The sequence below is a fragment of the Mustela nigripes genome, chromosome 1, assembly GCF_022355385.1.
Source record: "Mustela nigripes isolate SB6536 chromosome 1, MUSNIG.SB6536, whole genome shotgun sequence".
NCBI lineage: Eukaryota > Metazoa > Chordata > Mammalia > Carnivora > Mustelidae > Mustela > Mustela nigripes.
This window is the reverse complement of record NC_081557.1, coordinates 166,039,437-166,059,238: the sequence shown is the minus strand read 5'-3', so window position 1 is coordinate 166,059,238 and position 19,802 is coordinate 166,039,437. Positions and strand designations below refer to the sequence as shown.

Genomic DNA, 19,802 nt, shown 5'->3' with positions numbered 1-19,802 from the left:
AGACATAGAAAATTTTTGGAAGGATACACTTGAAAGAGTTCAGTAGTGGTTGCTGCTGGGTCAGCTAGGGTTCTGAGACAGGGAAACTTAACCCTTCATTACATGCCTTCGAATTTTTCCACATACCTGTATTTTTTAATTTTAAAACTAGGTAATAAAAATAAAGGAAAAGATATGTTATACGCATTACTTAGAGAGTCAGTTAATGAGTGTATTTCCTTTAAGTGGTGTTAATTTAAAATGTGTGTTTAATATGCCTAGCACAATACTAACCAGTAAATAAAATAACACTAACCCTTATAATATAAAATTTGGGTCTTTTTAATCCAAGAATCATCAGCTTCTAAATAAAGAAAACAATACATGTATAAATTGAGTGACATTTGGTTTCTCTTCTATCCTTTGATAGAATGCAATCTGAAACATTAATACCTATATATAACCATATTTGTCTTACACCTACATACTGTGATTCTGCCTGCATGGCACATCTCATATGTGGACTTTTTCTAACAGAAAATTCAGGAGCTGGAAACTTCACTGCGTGAAGCTAAGGAAAGTGCTAAGTACAAGGAAAGCAAGATTATAAAGATGCAGGAAGAACTTGAGATGACTAATGACATAATAGCGAAACTTCAAGCACAAGTTAATGAATCAAATAAATGCCTTGAAAAAACAAAAGAAATGATCCAAGTACTTCAGGTAACTTAACTAACTCATTTTCTAATAAATGGGGTTTTTTTTTCTTTTACTTTTGAATTTGGAGGATAATTTGGAACTCCAATCTTTTGAACTTCCTGTTACTTATGTAACATCTAAAGTTCAGTACTCAAGCTTAAAAAAGCAAGTGGAAATTTAGAAATGAAATGCAAGAGTAGATTTTCTTGTAAGATAATGATTATTTTCTATACTCCTAGAAAATTTGTTTTTTAAAGACATATATTCTTTATAATTTAAGATGTGTATTTTTATTTTTCAGAAAATAAAGCTCATCTAAATATTTACTCTTTATTAGATAAGTGTATTTTAAAATTTTTTTTTTTTTTAATTTAATCTCATTATTGAGCCCCACGTGGTTGCCTCTGGGCTGAATCTGATCTGTTTACTTTAGAAAGAACAGTAATTTGTCCTGGGATGCCTGGGTGGCTCAGTAGATTCTGCTCAGGTCATGATTCCAGGGTCCTGGGATCCAACCCCACATCAGGCTTTCCGCTCTGTGGGAAGTTTGCTTCTTCCTCTCCCTCTATGCATTCTCTCTCTCTCTCTCTCTCTCTCAGATAGATAAATAAATTAAGTAAATGAGGAGTGCCTGGGTGGCTCAGTGGGTTAAAGCCTCTGCCTTCGGCTTGGGTCATGATCTCGGGGTCCTAGGATCAAGGCCCACATCGGGTTCTCTGCTCAGCGGGGAGCCTGCTTCCTCTTCTCTCTCTTTGCCTCCCTCTCTGCCTGCTTGTGATCTCTGTCAAATAAATAAATAAAATCTTAAAAAAAAAAATTAAGTAAGTGAAAGGGAAAAAAGGAAGCATAGTAAATTGTCTTGACTGTGAATGCCATTACACAAGTCGTACCTTCATTCATCACATCTTCACCACTCCTTTTTGTTTTAGTTCCTACCCTTCTCCTGCTTCTTTTGCTTGAGTTTGACCCTAATAGGCACTTAAGTTTGCTATCTCTTCATTTCAGTTAAAATCAGGAGCAAGTCAAGAATGTCTGCTCCTTTCATCATTTTAACACTGTTTTAGAAGTTCTGGTTCATTCAATAAGACATGAAATAGAAGAGGCAATAAAAAACAGTCTCAATCTTATTAAATGTAAAGCTAAAAAAAATAAGAACATCAATCGTAAAGCTTTATAATTTTTAAGAGTAATTATTTAATATGTCAAATCACATTTTTACTTAATCAAGATAGATTTGTTGAGTATCCGGTATAGGTTGGTTTTTGTTCTGGATGTCATGTGCACAGCAGTGGAAAGAAATAACAGCCCCTCGTTTCTTTCAAGGAACTTACATTCTGGTTCAGGAAGAGAGAAAATAAGAAACTATATATGTGTGTCAGATGGTAAAAAGTATGGTAGGAAAAAATTAAGCCAGACTAGACAAGGAGTGTGTGGGTACTAGGTGAGAGTGGGGGCATGAGGGAAGCAGATATGATCTTACAAAGGGTTGAGCTGAGGAGAGCTGTACCGCTATGCTGACTTGAGGGGATGGGTGAGCTATGTGGTGGGGAAGGGTCTTCCAAGCAAAGGAGATCACAAATAGTGTATGTATGTTTAAGAAACAAGAAAGTGATAAACCATAAGTGACTCTTAATCTCACAAAACAAACTGAGGGTTGCTGGGGGGAGGCAGGTTGGGGCGGGGGTTATGGACATTGGGGAGGGTATATACTATGATGAGTGCTGTGAAGTGTGTAAACCTGGCGATTCACAGACCTATACCCCTGGGGATAAAAACACATTATATGTTTATTTAAAAAAAATTAATTAAAATGTGCAAAAAAGAAAGAAAAAAGAAAGAAAAAAGAAAACGTACAAAACAAGTATGTATGTTTAAGAAACATTCTCCTGAGCAGAATGAGCAAAGGGAAGAGATGGGAAATAAGGTGAGAAGTAGCAGAGAGTCAAATCATAAAAGGTCTTGCAATCTATTATAAGAACTTTGGTTTTTATTTTGAGTGAGACGGGAAGTCATCAGAGGATTTTGGCAAAAGGATATAATGGTCTGATGTAATTTTTTAAAGCCTGCTCTTTGAAAATAAAGTCCAGGAGGGCGTGTTTGTTAATGTGACATACCAACTACTACAACAAAGGGACCCAAACTACAGCAACTCCAACAAAAGGGAATCTTATTTCTCTGTCCTATACAAAAGTGTGAATTCCATGTGAATTCCAGCTTCCTTCCACGTGATCATTCAGAGGCTTACTTCTCTCCCATCCTGTTTCTCCACCACCCCCTCAGGGGCTGTTTTTATGTGTATGGTTAAAGCCAAGTTGTAAACTGTCCGTGCCTGGGTTCACAGGAAAGGGACAGATGGAGAAGCTAAAATTGTCTTAAAGTGGTACATACTCTTTCCTCATATTTCTTGGAGTCAGAGATGATTCCAGATTTTTTGGCTTGAACAACTAGAAGGATGGACTTGCCATCTATGGAGAAGGGAAAGACTGTCAGAAGAGCAAGTCTGAAACCGTGGGAGCTAAATCGAAACTAAGTTTTGGACACATTGAATTTGAAATGGCTATTGGGGACTCCCAACTTGAGATATGACTGAAGCAGTCATATGTATACACAAATCTATGTATGTATGTATACACATAGACTTGACGTGTGAGTTTGGGGAATTGTCAGCATATAAAAGTCATGAGACTGGACAAAGCCATGAGCATAATGGTTAAGAAATAAGGAGTAACCAAAAGATACCAAGATGGAGCAAGCCAGTTAGTTGATTGGGAGTGGGGGTGGGGGGCGGTAACAACACAGTGCAGATAGCGGTTTCAGTCTCTGCACAGAAGTGAAGGAAGTGGATCAAGATAGGAAGTAAGCAACAAATTTCTCCACATTCTGTGTAAATTGATACAGACATCTATGGAGAGATAAACATCTTTCCTGCTTACCAGAAATAACTATTTCTGGGTTATGGCATTGTATATTACCTACAGGGAAAGAAAGAACACAAGACTTTCATAAAATCTTCATATAGTTTTTTTTTTGGTATTATATAAACATTCTATAAAATGCAACAATGTTTTTAACTCAAGACTTGGCATAAGAAAACACTTTTAACCTATTCACCACTATTTTAAAACATCTTAGATATAGCTGTCTAATATAATAATGTAGGGTTTGTTAATTGAATAGAGAAGAAAGTAATTTGAACAAATGAATCATTGAAAATTTTGTTTAAATCTTGATACATTTCCTTTGTTACATCATTACAAATTGTTTATGTCAAGTAGCAGTGAATGGATCAAAAATTTAAACTGTAGTAGAACTTCATGGACATCCTGCATGAGGGGGAAAAAAAAGATCTTATTTATAATGGCCACAAAATCTAAAATAAGATGATTGAATGACTAACCTTAACAAAATGAGGGCAACATATATGAAAAGAAAAATAAAACTTTAAAAAGAAATATAGAGGAGCATGTGGTTTATAAGAAACACACCATTTCCTAGATTGGAACCTAAATACTATACAATCCTAAGTTTTTCCCAAATTAATTCCTAAATTTCATGTAATTCAAATCAGAATTTCAAAGGAATTCTTTTTTAGATAGAGCCACTAGAGTTTCTCAACTGAAACTCTCTAAAAATACAAATGATAAATAGGTGTTGTTAACCATGAACTTTATATTTTCAGTCTTTTCCATTTATTCAGTAAATCTAAGACCATCAGTATTTCTTGAGTGCAGCTTTGGTCACATACTATATGTCTGAAATATGGAATTCTGTTATCTTTCATTTCTAATTCAGTATTTTCAGTTTTGATTTCTTTTACGTGAGAATGTTTTAAATAATGTTATATATGACTAATTTATTTCATTATATTGTGGCAAAAAACTAATTTCTGCATTTCTCAAATATATTGAAATTTTCTTTCTAGTGTCGTAAATGAATACCTTTTTTTAAGAGTTCTTTAAACTTTTAAAAGTAAATTAAATCAATGGAAGAGAATAGAGAGCTTAGATATAGACCAACACAAATGCAGCCACTGGATCCTTGACAGGAGAACAAAGGCAAGTCAGTGGAGAAGTTTAGTCTTAGCAACTAATGATGCTAGAACAACTGGACTTCCACAAACAGAAAAACAAATCTTAACACAGACCTTCTATCTTCCAAAAGGATTAACTCAGTTGATCAAAAATCCAAATGTAGGGGCACCTGGTGCCTCAGTCATTAAGCATCTGCCTTCAGCTCAGGTCATGATCCCGGGATCCTGGGATCGAGTCCCGTGTCAGGCTCCCTGCTTCTCCCTCTCCCCCGCTGCCTTGTGCTCTCTCTAAGTAATTAAAAAAAAAAAAAAAAAAAAAAATCTAAATGTAAAAGACAAAACTAAAAAACCCTCAGAACATAAAATAAAAAACCCAAGTGACTGGGTTTGATGGTGTCTTTTTAGATACAACATCAAAAACATGATCCATTAAAGAAAAAATTTTTAAGTTGGACTCCGTTTAAATTAAAAATATCTGCTCTGTGAAAGACAGTTAAGAAAATAAAAGGACAAGTCACAGACCAAAGGAAAAAATTCTGCAAAACACATATCTGATAAAGAGCTGTTGTCCTAAATATGCGAAGAACTTTTAAAACTTGATCATAAAAAAGAAAGTCGATTAAAATAAATAAAATCTTTTTTTTAAAAAAGTCAATTAAAAAACAGACAACAGGGGTGCCTGGGTGGCTCAGTGGGTTAAAGCCTCTGCCTTTGGCTCAGGTCATGATCTCAGGGTCCTGGTATCTAGCCCTGCATCGGGCTCTCTACTCGGCGGAGAGCCTGCTTCCCCCTCTCTCTGTGCCTACCTCTCTGCCTACTTGTGATCCTCTCACTCTTTCAAATAAATAAATAAAATCTTAAAAAAAAAAAAAAGACAACAGTTCTGAGCAGGCACTCCACCTAAGAAGATATATGTGTGACAAATAAGTATATGAAAAGATTCTCAGCATGGTATGTCATTAGAGAATTACAAAATACCACTGCACAACTATGGTATCTCAAAATGCCATCATGGCCAAAATCCCATGCGCCACACTAAAAATGCTGGTGAGGAGGTAGAACAGTAAGAATCCATTGTTGTAGGACAGCAACTGGGACAGTCCATTTGAAAGAGAGTTCAGCAGTTTCTTAGAAAATTGCCCACACTCCAGCCAGTCACATGCTCAGGGAGGCACTGACATCAGCATCTGACTCAGAAGGTGGGGTATTGAACTGGTGCTGGGACGAAGCAAACACTGGGCTCCTCCAAGAATGAGCTTATCTTATGCTGTCATCCACCTCCTTAAGCTGATCATCTTTCATTTTTGGAGGTTTTGCATCTTTTTCGTCTTTGCTGGCCATGGTATGCGTGTAAACGTTTCTCTGGGCGTTGGGTTGGGAAAGCCTAGAGGAATAAAGAGAGCTCTCTAGGTCCCTATTTATTTATTTTTGTTTAAAGATTTTATTTATTTATTTGACAGAGAGAGTGAGATGACAAGTAGGCAGAGAGGCAGGTAGGTGGGGGCAGAGCAGAGAGCCCGATGTGGAGCTCGATCCCAGAACCCTGAGATCATGACCTGAGCCAAAGGCAGAGGCTTAATTAATCCTCTGAGCCACCCAGGCGCCCCTCTAGGTCCCTATTTAAATGGATTTTATTTTTTGTTCAATATCTATGGCTGTGGTACGGTGCTAAAAAGAAATGAGTGATTTATTCAGCAGTAATAAGAAATAAGCTATTGAGCCACAAAGACATGGATGGACCTTAAATGCACACTGTTCATTAAAAGAAGCCAAACTGAAAAGTGATTCCAACTATATGATATTCTGAAAAAGAAAAAACCAGGGAGACAGTAAAAAGATCAATGATTGCCAATGGTCCAGAAGGGGTAAGGGAGGGAAGGACGAATAGGTGGAACATGGGGTTTTTAAGATAGTGAATGTATTCTGTATGATACCGTACTAAAGAACATGTGTCTTTGTACATTTGTCAAAACCCATAAACTATACGATACAAACAATAAACCCGAACGCAGCCTGGAATGTATCAATATTGGCCCATCACTAAAATGTGATGTTAATAATAGGGGAAATGGACAACATGAGGAGGGAGACGGAGCATGACAAGGATATATAGGAACTCTGTGCTCTCTGCTCAATTTTTCTATAAACCTAAAGTTGCTCTAAAAATAAAAGTCTATTTATAAAAAAGTTTAAATATATGTATGTATTTACATATGATGTTTTTTCTCCAAGTAGAAAGTAGATGTATTTTCAGCACTGGAATGAACCATCTTTGAGTACAAATATCCCAACATTTTATAGTACTTTGGACCTTGAATTCAATTCTAGTTTGATATTTATATTGCCATTCTGACATCTTTTTATTTCATTTTCCTGATTTACCTTTGTCTACCCATTATTTTCAACCTTTCTGTTTCATTTTGTTTCTATCATTTTTAAATGAAGAAAAATTTGTTTTAGGAAATGAAGGGGCACCTGGGTGGCTCAGTAGGTTAAGTGCCTGCCTTTGGCTCAGGTCATGATCCAGGAGTCCCAGGATCAAGCCCCTTGTCAGGTTCCCTGTTCAGTGAGGAGTCTACTTCTCCCTCTCCATCTGCCCCTCACCCTGCTCATGCTCTCTCTCACTCTCCCTCTCAAATGAATAAAATTTTTTAAAAAGTGGAAGTCATGTGTTCTTAATTCCCTGTTAGCTTCCAATAATTTCATGTATACTTCACATCAAATATGTACATGTTGTTCATTTTAGGGTTAAATTCTGTGCTTTTCACTTTTCATGTATTTGGAGTTTACTGTTTTAAAATGTTCCTGCCAAATCCTACAGCTCTTTAAAACTGCTCTGAAATTATTTTTCTCTTCTCTAAAAAAATTAGGACAAAGTTGCTTTAGGAGCTAAGCCCTATAAAGAAGAAATTGAAGATCTCAAAACGAAGCTGGTGAAAATAGACCTAGAGAAGATGAAAAATGCTAAAGAGTTTGAAAAAGAGTATGTCAGAATTTCTTATCTTTTTCAGGTTGCTTACCATACTGTTGAAATAGGTATTTTTTTCTTGTATTATGGAAACCTTCTGTATTATTACATATTTCTTTTACCTGTAGTTGGATATAAGTACTTATTTGAAATGTTTTAAAATCTGTGATTTTTTCTGTCTTTTTTAGACAGTTATTAGTTAGCGTATCATGTTTTGAAAATGCCAAATAAATACTCATAATTATCATTAAAAAAAAGAAAAAAAGTATGTCTTTGCCTTAACTGAACATGACTTTAATAGTTTAAGTTTCGGGAACCCTTAAGCTCAATCACTTAAGCATCTGCCTTCGGCTCAGGTCATGATCCCAGGGTCCTAAGATTGAGCCCCACATTGGGCTCCTTGCTCAGCAAGGAGCCTGCTTTTCCCTCTTCCTCTGCCTGCTGCTCCTCCTGCTTGTGCTCTCTCACTCTCTTGCTCTCTCTCTCTGTCAAATAAATAAATCTTTAAAAGGAATAAAAGTTAATTTTCCCATCTAAATTTTTTTGCATTAAAAAGTTAACTTTTTAAAATATATGAAAGTATTATTACTGCTTTTTAACCAACTGAGCCACCCAGGCACCCCTATTACTGCTTTTTAAAATAAATACAAACATCCACAGATTTTAAATTTGCTAAATTCTCATTACATCAGCAAAATTTTTTAAAAATAATCAATGATCATTTGATTAAAAATAATCAAATGATCAATTACTAACACACTATGTCTTTTGATGCTTCTTGCTATCTTAAATAAACAGCATAAAAAACGGTCTTTATATGCTTGAAATTGAATGTTAAGAACCTAAATATATGTGTATCTTTGTGTATTTAGCAGTTTGACCAAGGTTTCTGTTGGTTCTCTTATTTTAACTTGCTCTTCCTATTGTGTTTTTGTGTAAAATTGTATATCATTTTAAATTATGGTACCTAGTACCCAAAAAGCATGACTGAGTTCTTTTTATTTATATGTACTATATATAATGGCATGCCTGAGATTCTTAATGATATAACATAATGAACATTAAACAGTCAGAGACAGTGAATTGGAAATATAATATTGCCACTTATTATTATATCACCTTACATATAAGCTGTTTAATCTCTCTGGCCTTTGTATTCATAATCAGTAAGTACAGGTTTGTATTAGATGATTTCTTAAGACTCCTTCTGACTCCTAATGCTTTTTGTTCTTCCTCTAAATATTTAACAATGATACCAAATTTGCCCAAAAAGTAACACTCTGAAGCTTCATGCATTCTAACCAGCCTTCCACTGATAAGACTATGGGTTTTAGTGAAATTTACACCTATCAGTTTCCTCATTACAAAAAAGCAATTTCAGGGGCACCTGGGTGATGCAGTCGGTTAAACATCTAACTCTTGGTTTCAGCTCAAGTCATTATCTCAGGGTCCTGAGATCGAGTTCTGTATTCAGCTCCACACAGAGTCTATTTGCTTTTTTCTCTCCCTCTCCCTCTTGCACGCTCTCTCTCTCATATAAATAAATGTCTCTCTCTCTCTCTCTCAAATAAATAAATAAATCTTTTTTTAAAAGGCAATTTTACATACAGAATAGAATCAGCAGATACTTTCAGAGTCTCTAAAAGCAGAAAGTCTCATGATTTAACACTGCTGATTAACACTTAGGCCAACAATTCCTAAAATGTCACTTTCTACTAGGGAACAGTGAGCAGAATTTGACCTTTGTATCACATTAGACTAGAGCTGCAGTCAGGGTTTGCTTCCCTGACAGTGTTGAAATAGGTAAAAGTTCTTTTCACTTTTATGCTCTGGTAATTGTATCTGATTAACAAAGCTATTGGGCTTCCAGAAATTTAAAAAGAATTTTAAAAATTACTCCTGCAACCAAATAGAATATTTCCAATTTGATGGCATTACACCTATAAAATACTTGATACCCTACTGCAATTTATGGGTTTTATGTCAATGTGATATAACTTATTGATAGTAGTTCTGTTTATTCTTCCATGAAAAATTAGTTACAAAGCTTTTACATGTTTCTGTTGTTCTTTTTAGAATTACTTCTACAAAAGCCACTGTAGAATATCAAAAAGAAGTTATAAGGGTATTGAGAGAAAATCTGAGAAGAAATCAACAAGCCCAAGATACCTCAAGTAAGGAGAAAATACTGATACTGCCAGATCCTTTCCATCTTATTTCTCAATATACTTAGACCTTTTGAAGACTGTTATATTTGTGACGGTCAAGAATAAACTGTTAATGACTAAGTTAGAAAAAACTATTTTTGAAATGAATTTATTGGGATCATATTTATCCTGTCATATCTCTTTAGTTTCCTGTAATCTCAACTATTTATCCATTATAGATTCTAAAAAAATAAGAGTTTTACCTTTGCATTATCAGATCTTTACATGTGGGTGAAGATATCTTCAGTACTATAAAAGAATGATGTAACTAGCAAGGTAAAAGTAACCTTCCCAATAAAGATACAACCATATTGTAATAGACTTTAACCATATGCACAGCAAAAATACAATCAGCACACCGTGGAAAAAAGGAAATAATATCCTACATGTTCTTAGTACTGAAAGTAGAGTTAATGCTTACTTGCAAAGTCATTCAAATTTATCTTTTCAATACAGTTTTCAAGTCTAATGATCAAATTTCTGCATGTACATTCCTCAACATGTACCTTTTTCCATATAACTCTCTTTGTTTCATTTGAAAAGAGAGGATGTTGAACAGTACTTGGGACAGCTTTGTGTAGTAAACAAGCAGTGAACTAAGTCAGGACCAGTCCTCATTTGATGGCTTTATGAAATCAAGGGGATGATACCTGACCTCCATATATATATTTATATATATGTGATATATATAAACTATATATAGTTTACATATTATATTGTATATGTATACATATATATTTTTGCATATATATACATATATTACATATATACATATACATTTATATATTTACATATTGTATATATGTGTGTATATATTTTTTACATATTATATTGTATATATGTATGTGTATATATGTAAATATATGATATATTATAATACATATATATGTATTGTAAGGCTCAAACTGAAAGTTATGTGTAAAAGCACACTGAAAATTCTGAATGTCAATCCAACATAAGGTAATACTTGTGTGTATTATTATCCACACATTTTTTTAAAAAATGAGATAGTTTTAAAGATGTTGTCTCATACATGTTTGACCTGAACTTCTCTAGTATCTGTTGCTGGAGAAGTTCACCCCTACCTGGAAAACTTTAAGAGACAGAACTAGAAACAAGCATGATTTGTTGTCATTGTTTCTTTCCCAGGTACATATATCTGAACTCAGAGTAATTCGAAAGAAAATGGACTTTGAGTATCTTATCCCCACACACCTCACCCTCTTTTGTAAATTGTCAGTTAAGTGGTGGCTTGTTCTACTCTATAAGTGCATCAAATTTTTAGACATTTTTAAATGCCTAAATATTTTTTTTAAGATTTTATTTTATTTATTTGACAGAGAGAGGTCACAATTAGGCAGAGGGGCAGGCAGAGAGAGAGGAGGAAGCAGGCTCCCTGCTGAGCAGAGAGCCCGATGCGGGACTCGATCCCAGGACCCTGAGATCATGACCTGAGCCGAAGACAGAGGCTTTAACCCTTAGCCACCCAGGCACCGTAAATGCCTAAATTTTTAAATGCCTTTAAATTTTAAAATTTACAAAACATGTCCTTATCTTTTTTTCACACATATAGTGTAGAATACTTAATAATATATGCTTTTGTATCATTCTGAATTTTATTTAGTTACAACTATGTCTTGAGAATTTAGAGCGCACTGAATGACTGGTGGTGGACCCCACACACACATTTTGTGCTATGAGAAGCCCTCCAGGGTGTCCACTGATGCAGAGGAGAGAGCAGGGAAGGACAACACTAATGGGGGGGTGGGGCCTGCTGCTGCCCTCATAGTGGAAGCTTCCAGCCAGCAGTGTTGTGCTGATGGAACTGGTGGCTGGAGAGAAGGGGGAGGATTCTAGGGACAATTAGAAGTGTTGATCAAGCAGGCTTAGCAGAGGAGGTAAAAGGAGGAAGGAAGGATGGCTTCTAGGGACCTGGTGGTGATTGAGATAGTCTGGTTTTTGCAGTGACTTAATGGCTGTTCGTAGTATTTCCTCTATTTTAAACTTTGGAGATAATGAAAATGATGCCCTATTGGTGTATTTGCCCCCCTCACAGTTGTATCAGAATGTACGGACTCTCAGCCTTCAAATAAACCCTTAACTTGTGGAGGTGGTAGTGGCATTGTACAGAGCACAAAAGCTCTTATTTTAAAAAGTGAATATATACGGCTAGAAAAAGAAGTCTCAAAGTTAAAGCAGCAAAACGAACAGCTAATAAAGCAAAAGAATGAACTATTAAGGTAAGATATGCTTACGTGATATTGAAAGTATGCTTCTGGCTATTACATGTGGGGAGTTTGGTATATACACCTTCATACAAGTTTTTGCAGTTGGCAACCCTTCACGCATATGGGGAAGTAACTTTTAGAATATATGTAATAAATGTTTTTTAAAAGGAATAAGACTGTACTACCCCCATTCCAGATGTTTGCTATCTGTCAATTGACCTATTTTTAACAAGGCCAGAAACAGGAAGTTAAGAAAAATCTTTAAGGGGCAACTTAAATTCTTTTTTTTTTTTTAAGATTTTATTTATTTATTTGACAGAGAGAGGTCACAAATAGGCAGAGAGGCAGGCAGAGAGAGGGGGAAGCAGGGTCCCTGCTGAGCAGAGAGCCACTTAAATAGACCGCAAGTCTGCATACCCAAGTCAAAGGAGAACTCATGGAGTCCATTATTATTGTAGCCTATTTTCTTTTTATTTTATAAACAATTCTAACAAATTTAATATTTGGCTTTTATCAACAATTAGAATCTTGTGCCAAGCACTTTATCAATGATACAATAGAAGAACAATAGGTAGTAAACAAATAACTGTACAACTAATTTTTTGCAATGAGTGCTATTAAACAGCAAGAACAGAAAACTACAACTAGGATCTTTTCTAAATGTGGGGAGGAGTGATGGTGAAGAAACTGATAAAAGAGTAGCTGTGGAAAAGGGCAACAGTTAGGTCAGATGAAAGGAGAGACTGGAAAGCCTTTTAGGCAGCGGGCAACAAGTGCACAGGCTTTTGGTCACAAAAAATAACCAGTTAGTGGAACTGAAAGACACAGAATGTGGCCAGGGAATAGAGAACAAATGTACCAGGTGAATAAATGCAGGAATTGTACAGACTTACAGTCTCTCTCTCTCTCTCTCCTCTCTCTCTCTCTCTCTCTCTCTCTCTTTTCTCCTCTGTTCAAGCAATAATCATCATCTTTCCAATGAGGTCAAAACATGGAAGGCAAGAATCCTTAAGAGAGAGACTCAAAGAGAAGTTAGTTGTGAGAATTCTCCACAGTCTCCTAAAGTGACTAGAACACCTACCAAAAAGAGGCCGCATACACCTTCTCAATGCAAGGAACGGAATTTACAAGATCCTGTGCCAAGGGAATCACCAAAGTCGTGGTTTTTTGACAGCCGATCGAAGTCTTTACCAACGCCTCATCCAGTTCGTTATTTTGATAACTCTGGTTTAGGCCTTTGCCCAGGTATGTAAATATACTGGTTCTTTGGAAATCAGGGGATAACTGTCAGAACTTATCTTTAATTTGTGGCCCTGAAGGGCAAGGTTAGACAGATATAGTTGAACAAGCTACAGTGCACAGACTTCATTTGGCATTTCTGTTGTAAGAAAGTTTCTCCAAAGCACAACACTGATATCCATCATTTTTTACCCCAAACTGAGTCTTTATTCCACCTCTTAAACCTTCAACTTTTCCCTAAGATATCAGAAACTCTATTAAAAATATGAAGACACTACCCTATAAACAAAACTTTCAGTGAAGAAGCCTTTCTTATCAATGCGGTGGGCCAGTATTTCCAATAGCATTATCCTCATTTTACACAAGCGAGATCATAGACTTGTTTCATTTACTTATTAATTTATCCAATCAGCAAAAAATTTTGGTCTCCAACTATGTGTCAGAGATGAGACCCTGATGGTACATTAATAAGCTAAGCCAGACATGGTCCCCACCCTACAGAAGCTTACAGTCCTGCTGAGAGATACAGTAATCAAGTAATCAAAAATAAAAATAGGTAAAATTCTAGAGCATAAAAGGCTGTGAGGCATATAATAGGCTTTTGTTTCAGGAATAGTAAGGAAGTCTTCCTTGAAGAAGGACTCGGAGATCTAAAAGGTTAATGTGAGTCAGTTTAACAAAGAGAGGAGGAAGACGTATTTCAGGCAGATAGAACAGTGACACCCCCAGGGTAGGACGGACTGTAATCAGGGTCGGGGCTGAAAGAAAGCAAGCTGGCCAGAGCACAGTGAACCCAAGCTGCTGGGGGTGGAGGCAGTGCCACCAAACAGAAGAGCCAGGTGTGGCAATTTGTCGATTGTATAAAGGAATTTTTACTTTTTCCTGAAAACATATAGACAAAGACTTTGAAAGATTTTAAACAACATGATGGGGGGAATCACAATGAGTTATAAATTTTGAACACAGAACCTTAGCTCTATGGTGACCAACAACTAATAGGAGCAAGAGTTGATGACAGTTGTCCAAGCAAGAGGTGTGATAGTAGCGGGGACTTGAGCAGGCTCAAGGGAGATAGAGAGAAATGGATGGATGGGAGAGATTTGGGAGTAAAATCAGCAGTGCGAGGCTCCTGACTGGTTGGAGGGAGGCCGTGTCAAGGGTCACCCCCACCTCAGCCCAGGTGCCAGACACAGAGGGGTGGATGGAGGATTGGCAGAGTGCTCTGTCCTACTATGGTGCCCTGAAAAACTGAGAAACTTTTAATCACCTTTTGATTTCATCTGATAGTGCAAGGGACATAGACTGATATGAATTAATTCAACCACAAATAAAGATGCTTGAGTCTTTTTATCAATATATGCATCACTCTAGTACTGTTTTTAACTGACGTAAATAAAAGAGTAAGCTAGAAGAATATATGAATCAAAAACTGACCAATTCAGGAGTGCTTGGGTGACTCAGTTGAGCGTCTGCTTTCAGCTCAGATCATGGTCCAAGTCCTAGAATCAAGCCCTACATCAGACTCCCTGCTGAGCAGAGAGCCTGCTTCTCCTTCTCTCTCTGCCTGCTGCTCCCCCTGCTTGTGCACACTCTTCTCTCTCTGTCTGTCAAATAAAATCTTAAAAAAAAAAATTTTTTTTCAGAATTAAAGGATATAGTCCCAGCCTGAATTAGTAAAATACCATTCAAAAAGAATTTTAATGTTAGTTTTTAATTTGAATTATAAAAAGATAAATTTTCTCAACAACTTGAGATAATTGCAAAGACCAGGTATGTGAGATTTATTTTAATTAATCATTTGAAAATGAATATTGCTTATAAACATAAATACAGTTGAAGTGCTTTTTAAAACCTCAGAGTGTTCAAAGAATGACTAAATATTCTCCAAAATATATACTATTTGCTTAACACAGCTTTTTTTTTCCCCCCCTAAATTTAGGGCCAAGGAAAATTAGACTCAATCTGTGTTTGATTCACTTTTAATCTCAAACTTAAGTGACACTTTATTACTTCTTGGCTTTATATACAAAACGGGTTAGGGTTAGGGTTATAACAGTTCTGTAACAGTTGATTTTATGAGAAAATAGACAGTAAACAGTAAACTTCTCCACCTCAGATGAAGTGACATTCACCTTTTTAATGACCAAACATGAGGACATTAATGACCATATTGTCATTTTTCATGCTTTATATCTCTACTGTCTTAAAATCGTTTCCATTTCCAGTTGTATTCAAACTGTGTCTGTGTGCGTGTGTGTGTGTGGTTTTTAATAAGATTACTTTTGGATTTTCTTGTCTTTTCTCAGAAGAACAAACTGCTGGAGCAGAGAGTGTGGGTCCTCAGCCAGCTCCGTGGCACACCTCCTCAGGAAAAGATGCACCCGAGTGCAAGACACAGTAGACTCCTTTCCTATTGCTTTTCTGGGGCCCCAGCATTCCCTGCTTGGACATGACTGTTTATTCCTTCATGTGCCTGTCCCTGGCAATGTTATCACAGCCCAACTTAATCTCAATTCAGTTTTCTTTTTGCCACTTGAAATCGAAGATGAAGGAATAGAGATTAATGCCTTCCAGTAATTTAGAATGGTGATAGCAATATCTTCTTGAATGTGGTAATACTTTAGAAGTTGAATTGTTTGTATTTATTTATATATTTTGTAAAGAATAAAATTATTGAAGGAATGTTCCAGTCTTTCCATGTATACATAAAATGTATTCATTTTTATTAATGTAATGTTATCCACATATGACTTAGATAATTCCAAGGCATGATGCATACATTAAAGTGTCATTTAATTAACAGAATTATAAGCTCCTTTTTAAGTACCTTGAACATTCAATAAATGTTTAATTAGTGGTTCTGAATCACAACTCCCTATAATGGTTTAATGGTTTCTTGGTGGGGTACTCAGGGTATATTTGGCTCCACTTGTTTGTTGAATTTTTCAGAATCTCAGAATTTTGCTATGAGAATATATACATGCTTTCGGGATTTAAGTGGCTAAGGGATAGCAAAGTGCTATGACCTCTTCATTTTCTAGGCTAATCTTTCTTTTGCTATAATAAATACAAAAATTCTCTCTCACTTTTCTGTCATCCACTAGCCCCTTAGACAAGCACTTTAAATTGGTTTGTTACCAGATTTTGTAGTCTACTGCATTTTACTCCCAGCTGGAAGAACTTTATGGACCATGTAGTCTACCCTTTTATTTCAGGCATGAGGAAACAGCACCAGAGTTTCTATCGAAGTAGAAAGTCTTCTAAACTGAGAGTCCCCACAGATATATAAGGTATCTATGGATGGGCTTCATGCAGTCTGTAAAACCTCGGAAATTTTATGTTAATTTGATAATTTTGTCATTTTTCTAGGATACTTGGATCCATACTTTTATCTTGTTATTAAAGGGGAGGTTAAGAACTGTGGTTTTAGGGAGGTTTTATAATATTAATTTTGTATCATAAGACGTTGAAAAACCATATAAAACAGCAAGTTGCATAAGGTCTAGAACAGAGTTAGTGATTTCAACTCATTCTTGGCTCTTTGGTAAGATTCATTCAAAGAAAAAGATTATGAATTACATCATAGCCATCATTTTACAATCCATGGATGGATATTTTCCCTTAATATACTATCATAGGAATTCAACAGGGGTAAGGAGAAGGTGTCCCTTCCTTTAATTCTCTCCCCCAAGCCTGCATGTCTCTTCAGAGTCTTGTTTCTCCTTTTCACTCTTCGGCAAATAAGATACTATGACAGAGCTATAGATGAGATTCTTTACCATGTCTGCTCCTCTGCTGAATAAAAGTAATTCAAAGTAGTAATTTCACCTGGATATAAAACTAAGGCCACTAAAAGTATAATCAGTCATCAAGTATCTGTCCAGTCCGTATAATGTTGCTTAACTCTAAAATTTGGATGTCCATATTCTTCCTCAGCTTTGGGAAGTTTGGAGCCATTATTTCTTCAAATAAGTTTTTTGTCCTTTTTTTCTCTACTAGAAGTACCATAATGCATTCATCGGTTCATTTGCTGACGTCCCATAAGTACCTCAGTATTTCTCCACTTTTCTTTCTGCTTTTTTTTTTTTTTAATTTCTTCCCTTCTTCTTTGATTCTTCCTGCTGCTTGATCAGGTCTGCTATTGAACCCCACTAGTAAATATTTTTAATTCAGTCACTGTATTCTTCAGGTCCAGAATTTCTGTTCAGTTCTTCGTAATAGCTTTTTTCTTTGTTAATAACGTCATTTTGTTCATACCTCATTTTCCTGATTTCATTTAGTTGCCTATTTGCATTCTCTTGTAGGTCATTGAGCTTCTTAAAAACCATCATTCTGAATTCTTTGGTAGTTCATAGATCACTGTATCTTTGAAGTTGATTTCTGGAAATTTATTTCGTCCTTTGGGTCATGTTTCGTGTGTGTGCGCGCGCGCGCCTTCTGAGTTTTTGCAAAGTTTTATGCATTTGGAAAAGCAGCCACCTATTCTAGTCTACAGAGATTCTGGGGATCTCTGAAACCTTTTTAGGAGGTGTGACTTCTGGGCTGTGAGTATAATTTGCCAATTAGAGAGGTTTACGAATTTCTCTTCTAGGAGCTGGATCTCTTGCTCCCTCTGGTGTCTGTCTGCAGTACAGCATGTTCCCTGCTCCTTTCTTCTCATTGGCCCCCAGGAATCCCGTCTTTCAGCTCCCCAATAGCATCCCAGGTAGGCAAGACAAATATCAGTCTTCGACAGCCCTGCAAAAAGTTGGAACACAAAGAACATACTCCACTCTTCTCACTCTCTCCCAACCGTGATGAACCATTCCAGCCTCCATCTGGGGCACTGTAAGCCCTATAGTGCCAACTGTTGCCAGTACCATCAGCACTCCAAGTCAGGCAAGACAGAAACCCTTGGGCTTCCCTACAAAAGGCCAGAACTCTGGGTTAGTTTTCCACCCTTCTCTTTCCCACTACTCTCCTGGAGAAACCAGGAGCCAGAGGCTGAGCTGTGATGGCTTGGGCAAAGGGTGGGGTCGGTGGAACAAGAGGTAAAGGGAAATGACCCTTCTTGCCCATTTCAATGCAGCTGTTCTCAGCTCTCCCCTGACCTGGGGTACTGCAGCTTCCTAACTGACTTGAGTTCTCATAAAGCTATTTTAGTCTGTATATTGTTTTAAGTTGGTGTCTCTGTGAGAGAAATAGAGGTAGAGCTTTCTAGTCCTCTGTGTTGTCAACATCTCCCTCAGAATGTTGCTTAACTCTTATGATCTGGGTTTCAATATCATGATAAATGTCTGTGAAAGTCAACAATGAAACATGCAAAAAGGTTAAAAAGCAGTAATGTAGTCAGACACTAAAATGGTCTGGAAAGTAAAGTCAAGACCAAAGAAGACAAATAGATCATTAATTGTAGGAAACATTTTCTGGAGAGCCTGACAAAATTATATCCAGAAAACCTAGTAAAAGCCTACCATTTATACTCAGCAAATATTTAACTACTGTTTATTGTGTGCCAGTCACTGAGCTAGGCACCAAAAGTTACTGCCTTTGCAAACATATTTAGTTGGAAAACAAACATCTCATAATATGTGCTGACCGCAACATAAGAACGAAAAAGATATGGTCCCTAACCTTGAAGAAATTTAGTCCATGGAAAATACACATGGGTAAGAAAATTTTTGCAACACCACATTACTTAGTCTGTCAGAGAGTCAGCATTATTGTTGGAAATCAGGACAAAGGGAGGCTCAAGAAAGCTGCACAAAGAAAGAAGTGTTAGACTTGGCCTTGATTAGAGAATCCTCATATCCATAAAAAATGTATTCTAAAACCCTCAGAAGTTAAAGACATTGTTACTAAAGCAAGGAGCACAGCTGAGTATTTTTAGAGATCATTAGACTCCGTTAGAAGCTACCCTGGGCAATGAGAGACCGTCTTACCAAAGACTTTATGTGCATATGCTTATAGATGCAGAAATTAGATCAGAGATTTTTTTCAATCCATTTTTGCCATCTGCTGTAATTATAGTCATCATTAACACTTATTAAGTACAAATGTAACAAATGGTGTGCTGGTAGTTGTGAGTGCCTGGTCATTTCTCCTCACATGCCTGAGCCAGGTGCTATGTTTACCTTCTTTACAGAAAAGGAAACTGGGCCTTGGAGAGTTAAATGATTTACTGAGCTAGTGAAGAATGGGGGACTTATCTTACTGCACAGCGTTTCTTCTGAACCACCATGCCTGTTATGAGTATACTTCGCTCCAAAGACAAAAAACTTGGGGAAAATGTAATCCAAAGAAGTTACTTTTTCTCACCTAAGAATTCCAATGGGGGACATGCCTGAGTGGTTCAGTGGATTAAGCTTCTGCCTTCAGCTCAGGTCATGGTCCCATATCCTGGGATCAAGGCCCACAGCAGGCTCCCTGCTCATCAGGGAGTCTGCTTCTCCTCCTCTGCACCCCCACCCACT

General features: G+C 36.6%; 1 protein-coding gene across 3 annotated transcripts in view; it reads left to right on the top strand.

The window, feature by feature from the left end:
* CENPE (centromere protein E) overlaps positions 1-16,155 on the top strand; it is a 76,881-nt gene extending 60,726 nt beyond the window's left edge. For all 3 annotated transcript variants that reach the window (XM_059376796.1, XM_059376788.1, XM_059376801.1), the window contains 6 exons: positions 517-702; positions 7,579-7,691; positions 9,753-9,850; positions 11,940-12,123; positions 13,070-13,356; positions 15,657-16,155. In XM_059376796.1, coding sequence (XP_059232779.1) covers positions 517-702; positions 7,579-7,691; positions 9,753-9,850; positions 11,940-12,123; positions 13,070-13,356; positions 15,657-15,751 — 963 coding nt within the window. In that variant the 3' untranslated portion in view covers positions 15,752-16,155. The remainder of the gene's footprint in view (positions 1-516; positions 703-7,578; positions 7,692-9,752; positions 9,851-11,939; positions 12,124-13,069; positions 13,357-15,656) is intronic.
* Positions 16,156-19,802: the final 3,647 nt, after the last annotated feature.